The sequence below is a fragment of the Hypanus sabinus genome, chromosome 11 (genome assembly GCF_030144855.1).
Source record: "Hypanus sabinus isolate sHypSab1 chromosome 11, sHypSab1.hap1, whole genome shotgun sequence".
Classification (NCBI taxonomy): Eukaryota; Metazoa; Chordata; class Chondrichthyes; order Myliobatiformes; family Dasyatidae; genus Hypanus; species Hypanus sabinus.
Genome location: NC_082716.1, coordinates 4279053 through 4304692, shown reverse-complemented (window position 1 = coordinate 4304692; position 25640 = coordinate 4279053). Strand labels below are relative to the sequence as shown.

The 25640-nt window shown below is 46.7% G+C and overlaps 1 protein-coding gene across 1 annotated transcript in view; it reads right to left on the bottom strand.

The window, feature by feature from the left end:
- The window catches only part of LOC132401662 (collagen alpha-1(XXIV) chain), a 511504-nt gene that overhangs the window by 216302 nt on the left and 269562 nt on the right, over nucleotides 1–25640 (bottom strand). Inside the window, exons 18-19 of the mRNA XM_059983704.1 lie at nucleotides 25244–25297; nucleotides 23268–23321 (exon numbers count right to left, since the gene is read on the bottom strand). Coding sequence (XP_059839687.1) covers nucleotides 23268–23321; nucleotides 25244–25297 — 108 coding nt within the window. The remainder of the gene's footprint in view (nucleotides 1–23267; nucleotides 23322–25243; nucleotides 25298–25640) is intronic.

Genomic DNA, 25640 nt, shown 5'->3' with positions numbered 1-25640 from the left:
GTTGCCTACAGCCTATTTTATCATGTGCATCCAAGTAGAAACATAGAAAACAACAGGACAATACAGGCCATTTGGCCCACAAAGCTGTGTCAAAGATATCCCTACCTTAGGACTACCTAGGCTTACCCATAGCCCTCTATTTTTCTAAGCTCCATGTATCCATCCAGGAGTCTGTTAAAAGACTCTATCGTTTCCGCTTCCACCGCTGCCGCCAGCAGCCCATTCCACACTCTCACCACTCTCTGCGCAAAATACGTAACCCTGACATCTCCTCTGTACCTACTTCCAAACACATTAAAACTCTGCCCTCTTGTGCTAGCTATTTCAGCTTTGGGGAAAAGCCTCTGACTATCCACACGATCAATGCGTAGCATTATCTTGTACATCTCCATCAGGTCACCTCTCATCCTCTGTCGCTCCAAGGAGAAAAGGCCAAGTTCACTGTGGTGAACTACATATACCTATATGGACACGCCCCCCCCCCTGCTGACTGCTCCTGTGGCTCCTCCCACAGACCCCTGTATAAAGGCGATTGGACGCACTGCTCCTCCCTCAGTCTCCAGGATGTTGTGTGGTGGTCACTCGCTGCTGACGGTGCTTTCTTCCAGCCAATAAAAGCCTATCTCGACTCACGTCTCCGAGAGTTATTGATGGTGCATCATTCACTCAACCTGTTCTCATAAGACATGCTCCCCAATCCAGGCAACATTCTTGTAAATCTCCTCTGCACCCTTTCTAGGGTTTCCACATCCTTCCTGTAGTGAGGCGATCAGAACTGAGCACAGTACTCCAAGTGGGGTCTGACCAGGGTCCTATATAACTGCAACATTACCTCTCGGCTCCTAAATTCAATTCCACGGTTGATGAAGACCAATGCACCGTATGCCTTCTTAACCACAGAGTCAACCTGCACAGCTGCTTTGAGTGTCTTATGGATTCGGACCCCAAGATCCCTCTGATCCTCCACACTGCCAAGTCTTACCATTAATACTATAATCTGCCATCATATTTGACATATCAAAATGAACCACTTCACACTTATCTGGGTTGAACTCCATCTGCCACTTCTCAGCCCAGTTTTGCATCCTATCAATATCCCACTGTAACCTCTGACTGCCCTCCACACTATCCACAACACCCCAACCTTTATGTCATCAACATACTTACTAACATCCCTCCACTTTCTAATTCAGGTCATTTATAAAAATCACAAAGAGTAGGGGTCCCAGAACAGATCCCTGAGGCACACCATTGGTTACCGGCCTCCATGCAGAATATGACCCGTCTACAACCACTCTTTGCCTTCTGTGGGCAAGCCAGTTCTGGATCCACAAAGCAATGTCCCCTTGAATCCCATGCCTCCTTACTTTCTCAATAAGCCTTGCATAGGGTACCTTATCAAATGCCTTGCTGAAATCCATATACACTACATCTACTGCTCTATCTTCATCAATGTGTTTAGTCACATCCTCAAAAAATTCAATCAGTTTCGTAAGGCACAACCTGCCTTTGACAAAGCCATGCTGACTGTTCCAAATCATATTATGCCTCTCCAAATGTTCATAAATCCTGCCTCTCAGGATCTTCTCCATCAACTTACCAACCACTGAAGTAAGACTCACTGGCCTATAATTTCCTGGGCTATCCCTACTCCCTTTCTTGAAAAAGGGAACAACATCCGGAACCCTCTAATCCTCTGGAGCCTCTCCCATCCTCACTGATGATGCAAAGGTTATTGCCAAAGGCTCAGCGATCTCCTCCCTCGCTTCCCGCAGTAGCCTGGGGTGCATACTGTCCGGTCCCGGGGACTTATCCAACTTGATGCTTTACAAAAGCTCCAGCACATCCTCTTCCTTAATATCTACATGTTCAAACTTTTCAGTACACTGCAAGTCGTCCCTACAATTTCCAAGATCCTTTTCCGTAGTGATTTCTGAAGCAAAGTATTCATTAAGTACCATTAATTATGTGCTGGACGAGCAGGCTGATGGGTTGGTGGGTGAGAACAAGAGGAACCCTATCCCTGTGCATGAAATTAAAGATGGTGGAGGGAAGCCCCTCTCTTTGAGAAAGGAGGATATCCCCTTTGTTCTAGACTGAAAAGCTTCATCCTGAGAACAGCTGCAACAGAGACAGAGGAATTCATGTTGCTTACTTTTGTATTCCACCTTTTCTTTCTTAATGACATTTTTAGTTGCCTTCTCTTGGTTTTTACAAGCTTCCCAATCCTGTAACTTCCCATTAATTTTTGAACTATTATCTGCCCTCTATTTGGATTTTATGTTGGCTTTGACTTCTCTTTCTAGCCACAGATGTGTCATCTTGCCTTTAGAATGCTTCTTTCTCTTTGGGATGTATGTATCCTGCACCTTCCGATTTGCTTCCAGAAATTCCAGCCATTGCTGCTCTGCCATCATCTGTCCTTTTCCAATCAATTCTGGCCAGCTCCTCTCTCTGGCCTTTGTAGTTCCCTTTACTCCACTGTAATGCTGATACATCTGACTTTATCTTCTCCTTCTCAAATTTCAGGGTGAATTCAATCATATTATGATCACTTTCCTCTCAGGGTTCTTTTACCTTGAGCTCTCTGATCAATTCTGTTCATTACATAACTCCCAATCCAGAATAGCTGATCCCCTGGTGGGTTCAACGCCAAGCTGCTCTAAAAAACCATCTTACAGGCATTCTAAAAACTCTCCCTCTTGAGATCCAGAATCACCCTGATTTCCCCAATCTACCTGCACATTGAATCCCCCATGACAATTGTAGCAGTACCCTTTTGGCTGCAGTTTCTATCTCCCATTGTAATTGTAGGCCACATCCTTACTACTGCTTTGGGGTCTGTATACAACTCCCAGATGGGACTTTTTACCTTTGCAGTTCCTTAGCTCTATAGAAACAGAGACATATAGAAAACCTACAGCATAAAACAGGCACTTCAGCCCACAAAGTTGTGCCGAATATGTCCCTACCTTAGAAATTACTAAATTTCCCCATAACCCTCTAAATTTCTAAGATCCATGTACAATGATTTAACACCTTCCGACCCTATGTCACCTCTTTCTAAAGATTTGATTTCATTTTTTTTACCAACAGAGCCATGCCACCCCCTCTGCCTACCAGCCTATCCTTTTGATACAATGTGTATCCTTGGACATTGAGCTCTCAGCTATAATCTTCTTTCAGCCAAGGTTCAGTGATGCCTATAACTTCATACTTGCCGATCTGTAAATGTGCTATGAGTTTATTTATCTTATTCCGTATACTGAGCGCTTTCAGGTATGACACTTGCAGTCTCTGGTCGGTCACTGCGGAGGCCGAGTCATTGGGTATATTTAAGGCAGAGGTTGATAGATTCTTGATTAGTCAGAGCATGAAGGGATACAGGGAGAAGGCAGGAGATCGGGTCTGAGAGGGAAATGGATCAGCCATGATGAAATGGCCGAGCAGACTCAGTGGGTCAAACGGCCTAATTCTGCTCCTATATCTTATGGTTGAAAACACTAAACAGACAGTGAAAAGCATCATTTGCATCAACAACCAACACAGTCCAGGAATGTGCTGGGGATAGGTTGCAAATGTCGACATGCTTCTGGCACTAAATTAGCATGCCCTCAACTTACTAACCCTAACCCTTATGTCTTTGGATTGTGGGGGGGGAACTGGAGCATCTGGAGGAAACCCATTCAGTCTCAGAGAATATGTATAAATTCCTTATAGGCAGCAGCAGAATTGAACCCAGCTCGCTGGTGCTGTGAAGAAGCATTATGCTCACCACTGTGCTGCCAGGTCCCAATCTAAAGTTACACCTAACATCGGTCTGACTGAAATGTCTCACAGAGTTTCAGGAAATACTGTGTCAATACTTCAAGTTTCTGGAAACAGTTGCGGCTGATCTGGAACTATTTATGATTTCAGTGTTCAGGTTTTTAAAGCAGATTTCATTTGCAATGGCAGACATGCACTGAATATGCAAAACAAACCATTTCATAAACCATTTCACAACTGATCTTCTAAGCTAAAAACCTTACAGACAAGACTCTCAATTAGCTCAATGTAAATGGTCTGATAGAATTACTGCTGGAGGCTTCGATCCATTTAGCCAATGATTGATTGTTGTCTCTAAACTCATGTCCGTTTTATACGCTCAGTGGCCACTTTATTAGGTACACCTGTGCACCTGCTCATTAATCAAATATCTTATCAGCCAATCATGTGGCAGCACCTCAATGCATAAGAGAATGCAGACATGGTCAAGAATCACTTTTCGCTCAGAGACCACATGTCAGAATGGGGAAGAAATGTGATCTAAGCGACTTTGACTGTGGAATAATTGTTGGTGCCACGCAGGGTGGTTTGAGTATTTGATAAACTACTGATCTGGAAATTTTCATGCACAACAGTCTTTAGAGTTTACAGAGAATGATGCGAAAAACAAAAAAAAATCTAATAAATGGCAATTTTAGGTCACCTAGTGAGGGTGTCCAATGTATAAAGACTCGAAACACCTGAGGACCCCAGATTACATTGCTGATGATCTGGAACTATTTACGCACACCAGGTTAATAAAGCCAAGTAGTGTTGGGCAGGGTAATGAAAGGAGTGGGCCAAGTTAAACTGGTAGGGTCAAGTGACTCTGAAATTTCTGTAATGAGATCAAGAAATACAAGAGTGACAATTTTCCTGCTGCATCCCAACTTTAAACCTAACACTGGCCCACCCACACTCACAAACTCTTGCTGAGACAACCCACACCGGAGCACCCATTCCCTACAATTAATCACGGGGACACCACAGTCAGTCACTTCCTCTATAAATTCACCAGTGACACAAGTGTCATCTTCAGAATCTCAGATGGTTATGAAGAAGTGTACAAGAGTGAGTTGGATTGGCTGTGTGAGTGGTGTCATAGTAATAACTTTGCACTCAATGTCATTAACCAACGAAATGGACATCAGGAAGGGGAAGTCAAGGGAACACACATCATTTCTCATCAAGGGGTCAGCAGTAGAGAGAATGAGCAGTTTCAAACTTCTGGGTGTTAACATCTCAGAGGATCTATTGATTCTCATTGATTCAATCATGAAAAAGGTATGATAGAGGCTATACTTCATTATGATGATGAGGAGATTTGGTATGTCATCAAAGACACCAGGAACTTTCAACAGAGCACTATAGAGAGTATTCTAACTGGTTGCATTACTGTCTGTATGGAAGAGAAAAGGCTGCAGAGGGGTGTAAACTTAACCAGCTTCATTATAGGCACTAACCTACCCACCAACGAGCACATCTTCAAAATGTGATTCCCTCAAGAAGGCAGCATCCATCATGCCCTCTTCACATTGCCTCCATCATACCCCGTTCACATTGCCTCCATCATGCCCCCTTCACATTGCCTCTATCATGCCCCCTTCACATTGCCTCTATCATGCCTTCACATTGCCTCCATCATGCCCCCTTCACATTGCCTCTATCATGCCTTCACATTGCCTCCATCATGCCCCCTTCACATTGCCTCCATCATGCCCCCTTCACATTGCCTCCATCATGCCCCCTTCACATTGCCACTATCATGCCCCTTCACATTGCCTCTATCATGCCCCCTTCACATTGCCTCTATCATACCTTCACATTGCCTCCATCATGCCCCCTTCACATCGCCTCCATCATGCCCTCCTCACATTGCCTCCATCATGCCCCCTTCACATTGCCTCTATCATGCCCCCTTCACATTGCCTCTATCATACCTTCACATTGCCTCCATCATGCCCCCTTCACATCGCCTCCATCATGCCCTCCTCACATTGCCTCCGTCATGCCCTCTTCACATTGCCTCTGTCATGCCCTCTTCACATTGCCTCCGTCATGCCCTCTTCACATTGCCTCCATCATACTCCGTTCACATTGCCTCCATCATGCCCCCTTCACATTGCCTCCATCATGCCCCGTTCACATTGCCTCCATCATGCCCCCTTCACATTGCCTCTATCATGTCCCCTTCACATTGCCTCTATCATGCCTTCACATTGCCTCCATCATGCCCCCTTCACATTGCCTCCGTCATGCCCTCTTCACATTGCCTCCATCATGCCCTCTTCACATTGCCACCGTCATGCCCTCTTCACATTGCCACCATCAGGGAGGAGCTACAGGAGCCTGAAGACACACGCTCAATGTTTCAGGAACAGCCTCGTCCCCTCTGCCATCAGATTTCTAAATGGACAATGAACCCATGGATAGTACCTCACTACTTTGCTCTCTTTTTGCACTATTTATTTATATTTTTACATATTTCTTACTGTGACTGATGTGTTTTTCACTGTACTGCTGCTGTATAACAACTAATTTTGAATGACAAAGATCGTCATCGTTATGAGCCGTGTTGTATGACACGGACGATCATTGTCTCTCCATGACCATGATTGTTCTTGGCAAATTTTTTACAAAGTGGTTTGCCATTGCCTCCTTCTGGGCAGTGTCATCACATGATGGGTGACCCTAGCCATTATCAATACTCCTCAGAGATTGTCTGCCTGGTGTCAGCGGTTGCATCACCAGGACTTGTGATCTGCACCAGCTGCTCATACAACCATCCACCACCAGCTCCATTAGCTTCACATGACCACGATCGGGGGGCTAAGCAGGTGCTACACCTTCCCCAAGGGTGATCTGCAGGCTAGCAGAGGGAAGGAGTGACCTACACCTCCTTTGGTAGAGACGTATCTCCACCTGGCTGCTCACTATGACAGTACGTCATGATAATAAACCTGATTCTTCTAATTCTGATGGATACACAGTCACAATGAAGGCACACTAGCAGGGGTTTCCAACCTGAGGGCTTTGGGCCCTTCAGTTAATGACTGGGGTTCATGGCATAAAAAGTGTGGGAAACCCCTGACTTTGGGGATGAAGAAGGTTTGGTTTGTTACCAAACACTCTAGCAAACTTTTACAGATGTACTGCTGACAGTACAGGTAGTCCCCGGGTTATGTACGAGTTCTGTTCCTGAGTCCGTCTTTAAGTCAGATTTGATGTCGGAACAAGTACATCCGGTATTATTTAGCATCAGTTGGTAAAACGTTTGTCTTAGTATATAGTATATATTTTACCTTTCTATATAAAACACTTAAGAAACGTATGTATTCCAATAATTAAACCACTGCGTTGCTTAGTAATAATTATAGCTTTCATCAGGGCAGGGCCTTTCACATGCTCCATTATTCTCACTTTATCAGCTATCCTTTAAAATTGTTCCCATCATTGACCGACTGTAACCTAACGCTTTTCCAATGACTGATGGCATTTCACTTCTTTCCAAACACTTTATTATTTCCCCTTATCTTCAATTACGATCACTTCCCGTCAATGGAACAGAAACACTGCGGGTGGTGGGTCCCGAGCTGCGCCAGCTCCTGAGATCTGCTGGGTCCTAAGGACCACCGCACTGAATTCCCCGGGTCCGAAACTCCACCGGTTAAATGGGACAAGTGGGGGGCTGTGCTGGGTTTGGGTATTGATCCTCCACAATATTCCGTGTGGGAATTTAAACTGGAGGTGGCAGTGTTTTTTTTACAAGGTAGAGTTGCGAGCTCGACATCAACCCGGCACGGATGGTATGGGAGTCACTGGATCGACATCAACCCAGCACAGGAGCAGTCTGTCACTAAATCGAACTCAGAAACCTCTGTTCTTGAGCCTGGTGCTGATCTCACGGTGCCACCAGCCGACTGGAACGGGGGCGGGGGGGTGGGGGGGTGGGTCAGGGTGAATCTTACTAAGAAAAGTTTAAACCAAATACAAAGTTAAATACCCAACACAGTGTCAACGGCAGCAACTTAAAATGGCGGACGATGTTCTCCTTCCTCGGTTAATAAGTACGAGTTGTCCGTAAGTCGGACGTTCATAACTCGGGGACTGCCTGTATTCTGACTGATTGCATAATGGGAATTCAGAAACTGCTGAGAGCAGTGGTCTCTGCCTGACACATCAGGGCCACATCCCTCCACTCCAACTAAATATATAACTTATGTTTTTCTTGTGAACACTGCTTATCTGATGCTCTGTGCTCGTGATGCTGCTGCAAGTAGGTTTTTCATTACACAAGGCATTAAACTTGACTTGACCTTTCAGTACTTTTGGTTCATTCACTGAATTCAGGAATCTGCTTTCAGGGCAACTGAATCCCTGTTCCCATGGAAAGCAGCAAATTGTCATCCATTTAGATCCTTGGAGCATCTGCTGTCGTACCTACACTGCTGTGGAAAAGCATCAGAACTCACTGTTTATCTGCTATCTGGGATAATCAGTCCATGCCATGACGAGGTAGATGCCAGAGTTAACCATGGAATTTCCTTATCAAACCCAGCAGAAAGTGTTCTCAGAGGTTCCGTGACAGTGTAGTCCAAGCCTGCTTTATGTCTGTAATTAGTAATCAGTTCAGCCATCTTCCTGTCAGATTGGTTACAGCTGTCGTTGCCCTTCAGAATTGCAAAGTGATTAGCATTCCCACCACAATCTCTACTGGGCTCCGTATTTCAATTGTGATCTATAATTGATTTGAGAGCATGTTTTGGAATGGGGTTGAACAAGCTACTATAGAGACATAGAGCACTACAGCACAGAAAGAGGCCTTGCGGCCCAACTGGTCCATGCTTACGTATTATACTGCCTAGTTCCATTGATGCCCACCTGGACAATAGCCCTCCATACTCCTCCCATCCATGTACTTGTCCAAACTTCTCTCAAACGCTGAAATGGAACTTACATCCTACACTGGTGCTGGTAGCTTGTTCCACACCTGCAACACTCTCTGAGCGAGGATGATTTCCTCAGGTTCCCCTTAAATCTTGTACGTTTTCACAAATAAAAACAGGGGAAGTGTTTTATATTTAAGAAAAACCATAACAACTCATTTATTATATTTCAAACACTGAACATAAAGAGCAGTAACAATCCTTTATGTAATTACATCATCACATCAGAACTGTGTCTTAAAGTGAACCCCAACTCTAAGTTGGTGGTTGTGTATTATATACGTTTCCACCAATTATGTTACTCTACACAGAAGCCCCTAGAATGCACTAAAATCAGCAGCGTGAGCAGGACCAGAGCTGGGATGAGCCGCCCAGCTTGGGTCCTATCTCCCTTGGGTTGAGGAACAATAGAGGCCCCTGGCTCATCAATAGATATGTTGAGATGCACATGGTCATGTTGTGACACCAGGGACATGATAGTGGAATTCTCCCAGTCTTTGTGTATCATTTTAAAGCATTCTACTGAAACACATTCACATTTACCCCTCTTATCTATGATAAAAGTCTTTTTTTCCCTTTCCAAAGCATGGAATGGGCCATCGTTAAGGAAGGGGATGTTGGAGTGCATCATGGCGGATGAAAACAAGTGAGGTGGAATGTAGGTCAACAGGAACCCAAGGATGCTATACTCCATGATAGGAGGTAGGAAGAGGTACAAAGGAATTGAATTTACTGAGGGGGGTGGAATGCTGTTGGGAGGCCAACCAGGCAGTTGTGGTGTCAGGTTTAAAATCACCTGATTTTACAGTAATGGCTGCCCTGTATACCAATTCAGGGGCAGAGACTGCTAGTTCTCTTTTTGAGCTGTTCTGAGCCCGGCAGTACCTATGTGAGACAATCATGCTAAAGACAGCCTTTAAGGAGCAGGGAAAACCACTCACGTAGGCCATTGGACTGCGAGTGATATGCCATGGTGTGATGTAGCCTAACGCTGAGGTTATGGGCCATCACAGCCCAGATGTCTGATATGAAATGGCCACTGCGGTCAGTAGAAATATCAGATAGGGTGCCAAATCGAACAACCCATTTACTGCTGAATGCCCAAGCCATGTCTGTAGCCATCGTCGATGCCGGAGGGACGACCTCTGGCCACCTGGAGGTACGGTCCACTGTGGTGAGGAGGTGTGTCAAACCGCGGGGGGGGGAAGACCAACAATGTCTACATTGACGTGGTCAAACCGTTGCTCAGGGATTTCAAAAGGTGCCAATGGTGCCTGAACATGACAGCTAAGTTTTGCCCACTGGCACTCCACCCAGGCTGCAGTCCAATCACGCAGGTCCTTACTAAAGCCATGCCAAGCAAACATTAGTGCAGCCAGTTTCTGGGATGCCTTCCAACCCGGATGCAACAGGCCACGTATGGAGTAGTAAACAGCCTGTCTCCAGTTTGCGGGCACTATGGGACGAGGGCAACCTGTTGAGACATCACACAGGAGAGAAACCCCAACTTCCCCGAACTTAATGCCAGCCAACCACAAGCTAGTGAGTGCTGTTCAGTAAGCCTGGGTTAGTAACTTGGTCAGCTGCTGTGCCGGCATAGTCAACCCCTATGTGCACGGTCTCACTGCTGGCCATGAGAGGCAATCAGCCATGGCATTATTTTTCCCCTTGATTTGTTGTATATCGGTTGTGAACTCTGATACGTGGGCCAGGTGGTGTTGCTGTCATGCAGACCAAGGATCTGATATTTTGGCCATCACATACACAAGGTCAACAAACACTGTGAAATGGTGACCCTCTAGTAGAAAAAAGAAAATGGCAGAGAGCCAGACAGAGACTCAGAAGCTCACGGTCAAACGTGCTGTACTTCCTTTGGGGTGGTGGGGGGGGGGAGCGGAGCTGTTGGCTAAATAAGGTGAGAGGCCGCAACAGACATCTGACCAGCTGTTCGTGCACTGCACCCATTGTATAGTCTGAAGTGTCAGTAGTAATGGCTATGGGTGCATTAGGGAGCGGGTCCACTAGTAGGATCACTTTAGAAAGAGCTCATTTGGTATCATCAAATGCCCTGGTCATGTATGCTGACCAGTCAACACATGATTAGGGGCATTTTACAGGGGAAGCATAAGTTCAGCAGCTCGTGGAATGAAGGGAAGAAAGAAATTCATCATAACTAAAAACTCAGGTAGATTTTAGTAGTGCGGGCCAGTGGATAACTTTGATGGAAGGGGTTTCGTACCTTCTGGGGATATTCAATGACCAACAAAATCAATGCTTGACAGCCCAGACTGGTATTTAGCAGGGTTAATAATCAACCCCTGTTGGCATAAGTGCTGGAAAAGTGTGTGGAGATGAGATACGTGTTCAGACTTGGACACACTGGTGACAAGCATGTCATCTAGGTAAACAAAAAAAAATCCAAATCTTTTGATATAGAGCCCACATTCTGTGCTGCATTTTTCAGCCCGAGTAGCATGCGCAGAAACTCAAAGAGACTAAACAGGGTTGTCACAGCCATTTTGGGAATGTCTTCCAAGCACACAGATACCTGCTAGTAGCCCCTAAATAGATCAAATTAAGAAAAAATCAACTTCCTGGGGAAACAAGTGAAAAGTCTTGGATACATGGGAATGGGTGACTATCGGGGGTGGTGACCTTGCTTTGGAGTTGGTAGTTGAAACTTGGGCTGTAATCATCATCAGACTCAAGGACCAAATGGAGGGGCGAAGCCCAGGGGCTATTCAACTGACATACACGGCCTTCATAGTTGCCAGCTTTTCTGGGTCCAGTCAACATGTGCAGGCATGGACTGGCAGGCCAGTTGTAGAAATGTGATGCTTAACCCCATGTATTATGACTGTAGTGGAGAATGTGGACTTGGTGAGGTTTTGGAATTTGTTGAGCAGTCAAGTAAGCTCACGTGCAGTGAGTGAGGCATGTGCTTGACAGAGTCATTGTGGGAAAGTTACTAGGGGAGCAGGATTATGACCAAAAATCTTTGACATCCACAAGCCAGCAATTCTTAAGATTGACTAATAATCTTTGGGCATGCAGGGAATCTGCACCGAGCAGAGGTCTAGCCACTTCAGTCAGGACAAAGTCCCATGTGTAACGTCGCCCACTGAAGCAGAACGTCCCCTGTCGTGTCCTGTAAGTCTGGATCCTGCTCCTGTTGACAGCCTCCCGTGAGGGTTTATCACTCTTTGCCTTCTCATCAATAGGCGATGCCAATAGTACACTCACTTGAACACCTGCGCCACATAGGAAACGTCACCCTAGAAGGGTGTCCGTAATGAATAGTAGACAACCCTGGCAGCTGAAACCCACTGCGTTCACAGATCTCTGATGTCAAAGCTTCAGGGTAGTCAGCATTTCCTCGCATTCATGCCAAAGTGAGTGCGGTATATACAGAGGTCTGGCATTTTCTGTTTTATAGCCGAGCCATGGGCATCCTTATGTTGAGGGCCTTGCTGACCAGGCTTATTGAGATAAAGAAAAGAAGAGGAATGACGCAGTACTGCCTAGCTGAGTGTCAGCCATTTTAGCTAGCTCCCTATAGTCCTTCATGGGCGTATTAGCGAGGGCTATGTGAACTTGATCAGGCATTTGACTATAAGACATATGAGTAGAATTAGGCCGTTGAGCCCATTGAGTTTGCTTCACCATTCTATCATGGCTGATCCTGGATCCCACTCCTTCCCACACCTGCCTTCTTGCCATATCCTTTGATATCCTTTGATGTCTTGACCAATCAAGAAACTATCAAATTCTGCCTTAAGTTAACACATGGATTTGGCCTCTGCCACAGTCTGTGGCAGAGCATTCCACAGATTCACTACTTGGCTTGAAAAACTCCTTCTTACCTCTGTTCTAAAAGGTCGCCTCTCAGTTTTAAGGTTTTTTCCTCTAGTTCTAGGTACACCCCAGCAAGGGAAACATCCTCTCCACATCCACCCTGTTCAGTCCTTTCAACAGTCCATAGATTTCAATGAGATCCCCATGCATTCTTCTAAATTCCAGTGAGTACAATGCTCCTCATATGTTGACCCCTTCATTCCTGGAGTCATCCTCATGAACCTCCTCTGGATTCTCTCTCTCTAATGACAGTACATTCTTGCTGAGACATGGGGCCCAAAACTGTTGACAATACTCCACATGCAGCCTGACTAATGACTTATAAAGGCTCAGCATGATCTCCTTGCTTTTACATTCTATTCCCCTTGAAATAAATGCCAACTTTGCACTTGCCTTCTTTACCGCAGACTCAACCTGTAAGATTAACCTTCTGGGAGTCTTGCTTGAGAACTTCTAAGTCCCTCTGCACCTCTGATGTTTGAATCTTCTCTCCATTTAGTTAATCGTCTGCATTGTTGTTCCTTTTACCAAAATGCATTATCATACATTTCGTAACACTGTATTCCATCTGCCACATTTTTGCCCATTCTTCCAATTTGTCTGTCCTGCTGTAATCGCATTGCTTCCTCAGCACTACTTACCCCTCCACCTATCTTTGTATCATTCACAAACTTTTCCACAAAGACATCAATTCCATTATCTAAATCATTGACAAACAATGTGAAAAGTAGTGGTCCCAATACTGACTCCACTAGTCACTGGCAGCCAACCAGAAAAGGCCCCCTTTATTCCCAGTCTGCCTGTCTGCCACTCTGCTATTGATGCCGGTATCTTTCCTGTAATGCCATAGAATTTTAATCTTGTTAAGCAGCCTCATGTGTGGCACCTTATCAAAGGCCTTCAGAAAATCCAAGTAAATGACACCCACTGCCTCTCCTTTGTCCACTCTGCTTGTTACTTCCTCAAAGAACTCTAACAGATTTCCCTTTATCGAAGCCATGCTGACTTTGACTTATTTGATCATTAGATTCCAAGTACATCAAAACCTCATCCTTGATAACAGACTCCAACATTCTCTCGACCTCTGAGGTGTGGCTAACTGGCCTATAATTTCCTATAATAGAGGGGCAATAACTGTTCTTGAATCTGGTGGTGTGGGTCCTGAGGCCCCTGTACCTTCTTCCTGATGTCAGCAGTGAGAAGACAGCACGGACTTATGCACCAGGCTCAGGACAGGTACTCTGAGATAATAGTACCAAGGAAATTAAAGTTGCTGACCCTCTCGTCCTCTGCTCCTCCAGTGAGGATTGGATCATGAACTTCAGTTTCCTCCTACTGAATTCCTTGGTCCATGGTCTTACTGACGTAGAGTGAGAGGTTGTTGTTGTGGCACTACTCAGTCAGATCTTCAATCTCCCTTCTATTTGCTGATTTGTCACCACCATTGATTTGTCCAACAGCAATGGTGTCATCAGCAAATTTAAATATGTCATTAGAGCTGTGTTTAGCCTCACAATCATAAGTGCAAAGCAAGCAGAGAACTCAGTCACTGCTGTACTATGAGAAGTAATGCCTACCATAAGGCAAAAGGCATAGGAGAAGAAGTAGGCCATTCAGCCCATCGTGTCTGTTCCACCATTCAATCATGGGCTGATCCAGTCATCTCCACTCACCTGTCTTCTCCCCATACCCTTTGATGCCCTGGCTACTCAAGAACCTATCTATCTCTGCCTTAAATACACCCAATGACTACCATTCTATGCCTAGACCACATTTTGGGAAATTTGGTCACTTGTGAGGGTCTGTAGTCCTTAGAGTCGCTTGGTGCCGGTAGCTGGAGTTGGGGACGTCGTAGGCGGTGTGTGTGGAAGTGGAAGTGAGGCGAGCGGGCAGGAGTCCATGGCAGGAAGAAAGCAAGTCCTAGCTGACCAGCTCTCCCATCCATTCTGCTCTCAAATGGACATTAAATTGACTACATCTGTGGCAACAAAATACTTTGTGGGAATCCCGGATGCTGCCATTCAGCTGATTATTTATGTAACAGATTCCCCCCCCCCCCCCCCCCCCAAGCCATCGGACTACCAACCTACTGACCTCTGCTGTGCCTATTGTCTTGTTTATTATTGATTGTAACACCTGCACTGTTCTGTGTACTTTATGCAGTCCTGGGTAGGTCTGTAGTCTAGCGTAGTTTTTGTGTTGGTTTACATAGTTCAGTGTCGTTTTTGTATTGTTCATGTAGCACCATGGTCCTGAAAAACTGTCTCATTTTTTACTATCTAATGTACCAGCAGTTATGGTCGAAGCAACAATAAAAAGCAACTTGACTTGACTTGATTGTCCTCCATTAATTTGGGAGATAATAACAAGCATGTAGACCTCCCAGCCTAACCACGGCAACCAACACAATCCCATTTATTCCCATCAGCTCTCCCCAGATTCCACTCCTCAACCACATACTCTTTACAACCTCCTTTCAAACAGAACCCAAGTCTCTGGAGCTGCGACTCTACCCATTGTGTCACTTTACACACAGAGGTTGCTAACAGCCACAGGGTGGCAGATGGTGAACATTTGTCAGCAGTTCTCAAAGTAAGGTCATAAGACATAGAAGCGGAATTAGGCCATTTGGCCAATTGAGTTTTCTCCAGTCTTTAATCATGGCAGATTTATTTTCCTTCTCCAACCCCATTCTCCTGCCTTCTCCCTGTAACCTTACTAATCAAAAACCTATCAACCTCTGCTTTAAATATACCCAGTGACTTGGCTTCCATAGCACCTGTGGCAATGAATTCCACAGATTCCCTCCCCTGGCTAAAAAAAATCCTCCTCTTCTCTGTTCTAAATGGATTTTCATCTATTCTGAGGCTGTGCTCTCTGGTCCTAGATTCCAATCTATCTTGGTTGTGGTGTTGGCATCCGTCGGTCTCGAGAGACCATGGATCTGCGCCTGGAGTTTCCAGGGCACAGGCCTGGGCAGGGTTGTATGGGAGACCGGTAGTTGCCCAAGCTGCAGGCCTTCCCCTCTCCATGCCGCCGGTGTTGTCCAAAGGAAGGGCACTATAGACAATAGACAATAGGTGCAGAAGTAGACCATTCAGCCCTTTGAGGCTGCACTGCCATTCTGAGATCATGGCTGATCATGGCACTGGGACCCATGCAGCTTGGCACTGGTGACGTCGCAGAGCAATGTGTTGTTAAGTGCCTTGCTCAAGGACACAAACATGCTGCCTCAGCTGAGGCTCGAACCAGTGACCTTCAGGCTACTAGTCTGATGCCTTGCCCACTAGGCCACACGCCAACACAATCTACCTAGGCCTTTCAATATTAGGTAGGTTGACCACAGCTCAGTATAATTCAATATCATCTTACTCTCAGTTCTAATCAAAAAGCTCTGTAACTGAATCCTCAGCTTCTTCACCAGGAGACCACAGTCTGTACAGATTGGAAAAAACATCTCCACCTTGCTGACAATCAACACTAGCGCACCTCAGGGATGTGTGCTTATCGCTCTGTTCTACTCTCTCTGCATCCATGTTATGTGGCTAGGCATAGCTAAAACAGCATCTATAAGTTTGCTGATGATACAACAAGCAGAACCTCAGATGGTGATGAGGAGACATACAGGAGAGAGGTAGATCAGTGGTATTGCAACAACAACCTTGCATTCATTGTCAGTAAGACCAGAGAATTGATTGTGGACTTCAAGAGGGGGAAGTTGAGGGAACACACACTAGTTATCATCGAGGGATCAGAAGTGGAAAGAGAGAGCAGTTTTAAATTCCTGTGTGTCAACGTCTCTGAGGATTTATTCTGGGCCCAACATATTGATGCAATTACAAAGAAAGCATGACAGGGGTTATATTTCATTAGGAGTTTGAGGAGACTTGGTAAATCACTAAAGATGCTCATAAATTTCCATAGATGTACCGTGGAGAACATTTAACTGGTTACATCACCGTCTGGTATGGAGGGGCCACTGCACAGGATCAGGAAAAGCTGCAGAAGCTTGTAAATTCGTCCAGCTCCACCATAGGCACGAGCCTCCCCAGAATAGAGGATGCCTTCAATAGGTGCTACCTCAATAAAGGGGTATCTGTCATGAACAACCCCCATCACCAGGACATGCCCTCTTCTCATTGCTACCATCAAGGAGAAATACAGAAGCCTGAAGACACACACTCAACATTTCAGGAACAGCTTCTTCCCCTCCACCATCAGATTTTAGAATGGACAATGAACCCATGAACACTGCACTATCTTTTTACTCTGTTTTTGTTCTACTTATTTAATTTTACTTTCTCTTTTGTACAGTATATACTTCATATTGTGTATGGGGTGTCATACCTCTGACGGGGAACACGTCGTATTCTTCTGAGTAATTCGTCCGCATTGGTCCTCACCTGACACTCAGTGGGTCCTTGTAGCTGTTTGTATGCAACAGCGGCCACACCCCGGGCAATGGCTTCGACTGGCCGGCAAAACCTGGTGAGGGTAGCCGATGGGCCTCAAACCCTCGATGAGTTAGGGCTTGTCTACCTACGCACGTGAAGACTGAATTCGGTGGACTTCGTGGAGGAGACCACCACTTGGCGGTCCAACGAGTAGAAAGGCGGACCCAGCAGAGCGTTGTGGAGAGCAATCAGGGCACAGTGAGACATGTAGGACACTGCTGGCCACCCACTGCATCCTGACTTATCTCCAGCTGTCTCGACTCCGTCTTGCAACTGGATACAGATAGGTCGGGACGAGAGAGCGAGGCTGACGATTTGTGCAACTCTCCCTCCCTTTAATCCAAGTTAAGCGTAAGTCACGACTCCAAACCCATTCCGCTAAAAAACTTCAAGTCCTGTGGCGATGGGTGAGTGGCGAAGCAGCAGGTGTGGATACACTTGAAGCTGTAGTCACAAACCTGCACACAGGCGGCCCAGGGCACTGGGTCATTCTCCGCTGGAATGAGGCAGCAGTGGAGCTCGGCAGCCCCCTGGGTGTCTGAGCAGTCCTCTTTAGGAATCGCTCTGCTCACCTCCATGGAGGAACAGGCTAGAAAAGGTGCCTCAAACACAGCCTGCTTCATCTTACCCTGGCCAGCACACCACGGCTGGCGGGGATCCCACTCAGCGGTCGAACTACAAAGAAGACGAAAGTGAAGGTGCTGCACCTTGGCACGTGGAATGTGCGAACTCTGCTTGACATCACCAAGGCTGTCAGACCAGAAAGAAAAACAGCACTGGTTGCCAAAGAACTAGCCCACTATAACGTGGACATTGCAGCACTCAGCGAAACACGCCTAGCAGACAAGGGCCAGCTTACAGAACGTGGTGGTGGGTACACCTTCTTCTGGAGTGGTCGCTGCAGCACTGATCGACGAGAGGCTGTTGTTGGATTTGCCATCCGATCCCACCTCGCTCGTAAACTTGCCAAACTTCCAGAGGGCATCATCAGGCTTCCAGAAGCCTGATGATGCTTCGGCTCCCACTTGGCAATAAGAGGAGTGCAACGCTGATCAGCGCATATGCCCCAACAATGACCAACCCAGATGACATCAAAGGTAAGTTCTATGAAGAACTTGACGCCCTCATAGCAGCAGTCCCACAGTCAGAGAAGCTTATTGTCCTCGGGGACTTTAATGCCAGAGTGGGGACAGATTTCCAGACCTGGGAATGGATTCTTGGAAGACATGGTATTGACAAGTGTAACAGCAATGGGCTGCTGCTCCTCAAGACATGCGCTACGCATGACCTTGTCATCACCAACACACTATTCCGCCTCCCTACCCATAACAAGACATCTTGGATGCATCCACGCTCTAGGCACTGGCATCTGATCGACTTTGTCATCACCAGAAAGAGGGACTGGCAAGACGTGAGAGGTACAAAGGCCATGTGTGGTGCCGACTGCTGGACGGATCATCGACTCAAAGTGTCCAAGTTTAAACTTTGCATCCTGCCTGTGAGAAGACCCCAAGGTCAGAAGACTGCAAAGCGGCTCAATGTCTTCAAGCTGAAGAGCAGCGTAGTTGCAGGAGAATTTCATGAAGACCTAGATAGCAGGCTGCTTGACACACCCCAGGATGACCACACCAGCATTGAAGAGCAGTGGACGGCTTTCAGAGATGCTGTCTACTCTACCGCTCTCGAACACCTCGGACCAGCAATACGTAGACATCAAGACTGGTTCGATGAGAACGACAAGGAGATACAGGCACTGTTGTCAGAGAAACACCAACTGTTCAGAGCGCACCAGAACGATCCCACATCACAAGCAAAGACAGATGCCTTCACCAGTGCAAGACGGAAAGTGCAGAAGAAACTCTGTGAGATGCAGGATGTCTGGTTCAGCAATAAGGCCGATGAGATCCAGGGCTACGCAGACAGTCACGACACCAAGCATTTCTACGACGCTCTGAAGGCTATGTATGGACCTCAGTCCTCTGGCTACTCCCCCCTCCTCAGTGCAGATGGGACTCGGCTGCTGACAGAGAAAAAGCAGATTTTGGAGAGATGGGCTGAACACTTCAACCAGGTCCTCAACCGCCCTGCCAAAATCAATGATGAGGCCATTGCTCGCTTACCTCAGGTGGAGATCAACCTGGACCTTGACAACCCCACAGAAGAAGAAGTCAGAAAAGCCATCAGGCAACTTTCTTGTAGCAAAGCACCAGGATCAGATGCAATCCCTGCTGAAGTCTACAAAGCAGGAGGCCCATTCATGATGCAGAAGCTGTCTGAGCTCTTCCAGTCTATGTGGAATGAAGGAAAGGTCCCGCAACAGTTGAAAGATTCCAGCATAGTCCACATCTACGAGAGGAAACACGACCACCAGTCTTGTGACAATCACCGAGGCATCACCCTCCTGTCCATAACCAGGAAGATCTTGGCTCGCGTCCTGCTTAATGGCCTTCTCCAACACCTTGAGCAAGGTCTCCCAGAAAGCCAGTTTGGCTTCTGTGCAGAGCATGGAACTGTCGACATGATATTTGCTGCACGCCAACTCCAGGAAAAATGTCAAGAGCAGCACAGCGACGTCTTTATGACCTTTGTCGATCTGACCAAGGCATTTGATACGGTCAGCAGAGATGGCTTATGGAAGATAATGGAGAAGTTTGGCTGCCCTAGCAGGTTCATCACGATTGTTCGGTAGTTCCACGATGGCATGATGGTGAAAGTTTTGGATGATGGTGACGAGTCAGAAGCCTTCCCAGTGACGAACAGTGTGAAGCAAGGATGCGTTCTCACCCCTACACTCTTTAGCATGGTCTTCTCTGCTATGCTGACTGATGCCTTCTGCGATTGTCAGGATGGTATACACGTCAAATACAGGACTGGCGGTGGGCTATTCAACCTCCAGCGTCTACAGGCTGTTACAAAGGTAAAGGACACCGTCGTCAGAGACCCCTTATTCACTGATGATTGCGCCCTCAACGCCAGCACAGAGCAGAAGATGCAGCGAGAAATGGACTGCTTCTCACGAGCCTGTGACAACTTTGGACTTACAGTCAGCACCAAAAAGACCGAAGTTATGTACCAGCCCACACCCGGAAAGCCCTACCAGGAACCACACATCACAGTAAAGGGGCAGAAGCTACTGGCAGTCGACAGCTTTACTTATCTGGGCAGTACTCTATCACGAGCGGTGAACATAGATGCAGAGATCAGCAACAGAATTGCCAAAGCCAGTGCTGCCTTTGGGAGACTCCGTGAGAATGTATGGGAGCGGAGAGGACTCAGCCTTACCACCAAGCTGAAGGTCTACCGAGCAGTGGTTCTCACCACCCTCCTCTATGCCAGCGAGACCTGGACTGTCTACAGCAGACACGCTAAACAGCTCAACCACTTCCACTTGAGCTGCCTCTGCAGACTTCTCCACGTACGATGGCAGGACAAAGTCCCAGACATGGAGGTCCTGGAGTGGGCTAGCACCCACAGCGTCTACACCCTCCTACAGAAAGCCCAAGCCAGATGGGCTGGCCATGTCGTCAGGATGTCTGACAGTCGACTACCAAAACAGCTGCTGTATGGAGAGCTGAGCCAGGGCAAGCACTCAGTTGGAGGGCAGAAGAAACGTTTCAAAGACTGCCTCAAAGTGTCCCTTAAAGACCTCAACATCAATCCCAGTAACTGGGAATCGCTTTCTCTGGCCCGCCCAACCTGGTGGAGCAGGACCACTAAAGGAGCGTATGCAGCAGAAATCAGACGCACCGCAGAGGCTCAGAGGAAACACGCCGTGCACAAGGCTCAAGCTACCTCCACTTCCACTGCAGCACCTACCCCCATGTGTCCCACATGTGGGCGAGCTTTCAGGGCCCGGATTGGCCTCACCAGTCACCTCCGGACCCACAGTTTCAAACCCTCCACCTGACAGAAGTCGTGGTCGTCTTCGACTCCGAAGGACGAACAACAACAAAAACTTCATATTGTAATTTATAGATTTTATTACTACACCTTGCAATGTACGGCTGCCGCAAAACGACAAATTTCGTGACATACATATTGCACCTGATTCTGATTCAGTGAAATCCTCCTCATTCCCCTAAACTCCAGTGGGTACAGGCCCAGAGCCATCAACAGCTTCCCAAACATAGACGAGCCCTTTTATTCATTAGCTCTTTCTTACAAACCTCCTCTGTACCCTTTCCAATGCCCTTTTTTAGATAAGAAACTTAGAACGGTACAGCATAGCCCATGATGTTGTGTTAACACTTTAACCTGCTCCAAGATCAATCCAACCCCTCCTTCCTATATAACCCTCTACTTTTCTATCTGTGTCCTATCCAAGAACCACTTAAATGTTTCTGCCTCAACCATCACCTCTGGCAGGATATTCAATACATCCACCTCTCTCTGTGTAAAAAAACAAACCTCTGATATCCCCTCTATACTTTTCTCTAATCACCTTAAAATTATGCCCTCTCATATTAGCCCTGGGAAAAAGTCTCTGGCTATTCACCCTATTGATGCCTCTTGTATGCCTCTATCAAGTCACTTCTCATCCTCTTTCACTCTAAAGAAAAAGCTCTAGCTCACTCAGCCTATCCTTATATGAAACGCCCTCTGTTGGAGGTAGGCAAATCTCCTCCGCACCCTCTCTAAAGCTTCCACATCCTTCCTATAGTGAGGAGACCAGAACTGAACACAATGTTTCAAGTGGGGTCTGAGCAGAAATTTATAGAGCTGCAACATTACATCGTGCCCATAACTGCTCACAATACTGCAAACGCAGCCTGATGAACACCTCAGCTTTGTCTTCATGCCTGGGAAGTGACTGGGGTATTTTATTAAGTGCTTTGTGCATTGTGAAGGGGCTTATTGAAAGTACATTTATTATCAAAGTATGCATACTATTTATAACCTCGAGATTAGTCTCCATATAGGCAGCCACAAAACAAAGAAACCTAATAGAACCCATTAAAAAAAGACTGCCAAGCACCTAATATGTAGAAAATAGTGCGAGCATTAAAAACAGACAAATAACATTCAGACCTGAAACTCATAAAAGTGAGTCCACAGCCCCGAAGCCAGTCACAGCTGATCCAGGCCACAGCCTCAGTTCAGTGCAGTGAAGAGTAAACCTCGCGGAGCAGCAAGCTGAATACTGGCCGGTCCCTCACCTCTGGCCCCGACACCCTGACCTTCTTGATCCGGCCCAGCACTTAAACTCACAAACCTTGGGCTGTTCCTCACTCTTAGACCCAGGTCCTGGCCCCTTGACTCTGTCTTGCCTCTGGTCACCTTGCCTCAGTTCTGCCTCATTGAATTGCCTGCAGCTCCACTCCAGTAATGGTCAAACATTGGTTCATTCCCAAATCTCAGGCCTGGGCCCTCAGCCTCGATTCGGCCTGTACCCACCACGCTGCAACTGACCTGCACCCTCAGGACTGCAGTTCACACCGCACAAATGCCAGGTCCTACAGGCAGATCAAAAGCTCAACTCCGAAAAAGAAATTACAGGCTACTGATCGCAGTGAGCGTATCCGAGAAAAAGTGTGTTTAATACAGTGATTTATAGTTTTTGTTTTGTTTGCTACCTGCAAATCGTCACTGTGCTTCACCAGCACAACTGTAAACAAATATGGTTAAAATTTCAGAAAAACATAGTCACAAAGAACTAAAGGATCTTTATATAGCCCAAGTCCCTGAGTGGCATGACTGAGAATTAATGGTAAGTTGTCCTGGTCAAGGTTGTCCTTCCGCTGCGTGAACACTGGGCAGCAGCCCCAATGGAAGGGGTCAGTCCCTAACTCGAGACAATTTCCAGCGTGCCCGGCCTCCCCCCCTTAGCGGCTCACCTCCTGCCCAGCTGTAACAGGTGAAAAAGGAGCCTTCTTCTTGACCTCAGCACAGCCGAAGCAATGTAGCTTCCCCACTGTCCGTCATGCCAATGTACCAGTGAACCATTCTGACAGTATTCTACATCACCAATGTCCAACAGGGTCTTGTGATCACAACAGAAACGGCCAAGACAACCCCGCACACTGTGCACCATCTAACAGTATCCCTGTCCAGGCAACAACACAGCAACGGTATGCAATAAGCCCAGCTGCAGAAGCAACTTGCCGACGGGAAAGTCCTGCAGTGACGTGTTATCGTAATAAAGGCGTAGAGATGAACCCGGACTTACAAACAGCAATTATTAATCTAAACAAATTTATCCAGTTACCTCTGGTCCTGGAAGTCCTTGCAAACCAAGTGGTCCAGCATCACCCGGTTTACCCTAGGACAAACAGCAAACACTGCGTCAAAGCATAATTAAAAAACATTTCCAAATAATACCCTGCAGATATGAAATAAAAACAGAATTAAGCTTCACTGAAACACACAAAATGCTGGAGGAACTCAGTAGGTCAGACAGCAACTTTTTAAAAAATTATTTATTTATTGAAATACAGTGCAGAATAGGCTCTTCCGCCCTTCGAGTAACATAGAAACATAGAAAACCAACAGCACAATACAGGCCCTTCAGCCCACAAAGCTGTGCCAAACATGTCCTTACCTTAGAAATTACCTCGGGTTACCCATAGACCTCTATTTTTCTGAGCTCCATATACCTGTCCAGGAGTTTCTTAAAAGACCTTATTGTATCCACCGTTGCCAGCAGCCTATTCCACACACTCACCACTCTCTGAGTAAAAAACTTACCCCTGACATCTCCTCTGTACCTACTCCCCAGCACCTTAAAACTGTGCCCTCTTGTGGCAACCATTTCAGTCCTGGGAAAAAGCCTCTGACTATCCACACGATCAATGCCTCTCATCATCTTATACACCTCTATCAAGTCACCTCTCATCCTCCGTCGCTCCAAGGAGAAAAGGCCGAGTTCACGCAACCTATTCTCATAAGGCATGCTCCCCAATCCAGACAACATCCTTGTAAATCTCCTCTGTATCCTTTCCATGGTTTCCACATCCTTCCTGTAGTGAAGCAACCAGAACTGAGCACAGTACTCCAAGTGGGGTCTGACCAGGGTCCTATACAGCTGCAACATTACCTCTCGGCTCCTAAATTCAATTCCATGATTGATGAAGACCAATACACTGTACGTTCTCTTAACCACAGAGTCAACCTGTACAGAATCTTTGAGCATCTTATGGACTCGGACCCCAAGATTCCTCTGATCCTCCAAAGTGCCAAGAGTCTTATCATTAATGCTATATTCTGCCATCATATTTGACCCACCAAAATGAACCACTTCACACTTATCTGGGTTGAACTCCATCTGCCACTTCTCAGCCCAGTTTTGCATCCTATCAATGTCCCCCTGTAACCTCTGACAGCCCTCCACACTATCCACAACAACCCCAACCTTTGTGTCATCAGCAAACTTGCTAACCCACTTCACTTCTTCATCCAGGTCATTTATAAAAATCACTAAGAGTAGGGGTACCAGAAGAGATCCCTGAGGCACACCACAAGGCCTGGTTATGTGACCACTGAAGCCAGCCAGACAATCTCTGAAGAGTATTGATAGTGACTGGAGTTACCCGTCTTGTAAAGACACTGCCCAGAAGAAGTCAATGGCAAACCACTCCTGTAGAAATATTTGCCAAGAACAATCATGGTCGTGGAAAGACACATAATGATAATCGCATACAATACGGCACATAATGATGATGTCATACAACATGGCACATAATGATGATGCCATACAACACAGCACATAACGAATGAGCAAGAGGGATATGGACTAAATTCAGATAGTATTGTAGCCTTGTAGCAGTTAGCACAATGCTACACAGCGCCAGCAATAGGGGTTCCATTCCTACTGCAGTCTGTACGGAGTTTGTACGTTCTCCCTGTGACTGCGTGGGTTTCCTCTGGGTCTCCAGTTTCCTCCAGGGTTAATAATTTGTGGGCATGCTGTGTTGGCACGGTGACACTTGTGGGAAGCTGCCCACCACATTCTCAGACCGTTCTGGCTGTTGACACAAATGATGCATTTCACTGTATGTTTTGATTGTTCAATGTACATGTGGCAAAGATAATCTTTAAATCTTTAAAGGGGACTGGCTTCTTGGTCAGCACGGATGGATGAGTTGGGCCAAAAGCCCTGTTTCCAAGCCAAATAGCTCGCTCGTCCCACAAACACCACTGAGTTTTGATGTGGCAGATTCATTCAGGTGGATGGATGTAACCTACCTGGGGGCCCAGTGTCCCCCTCAGTCCAGGTAGTCCAGGCAGGCCAATAGTGCCCTTTTAAAAGAAACAACAAAATATATATCTGAAATTATAATGGCTCAGCAATAACCCATCCCTGCCTACAGTGTGAGTACCATCTTACCCCAGTACCACCCCACCCACAGTGTGACCCTCCCTCAGTACCACCCCTCCCTCAGTACCACCCCTCCATCAGTACCACCCCTCCCACAGTGTGACTCTCCCTCAGTACCACCCCTCCATCAGTACCACCCCTCCCACAGTGTGACACTCCCTCAGTACCACCCCTCCATCAGTACCACCCCTCCCACAGTGTGACTCTCCCTCAGTACCACCCCTCCATCAGTACCACCCCTCCCACAGTGTGACTCTCCCTCAG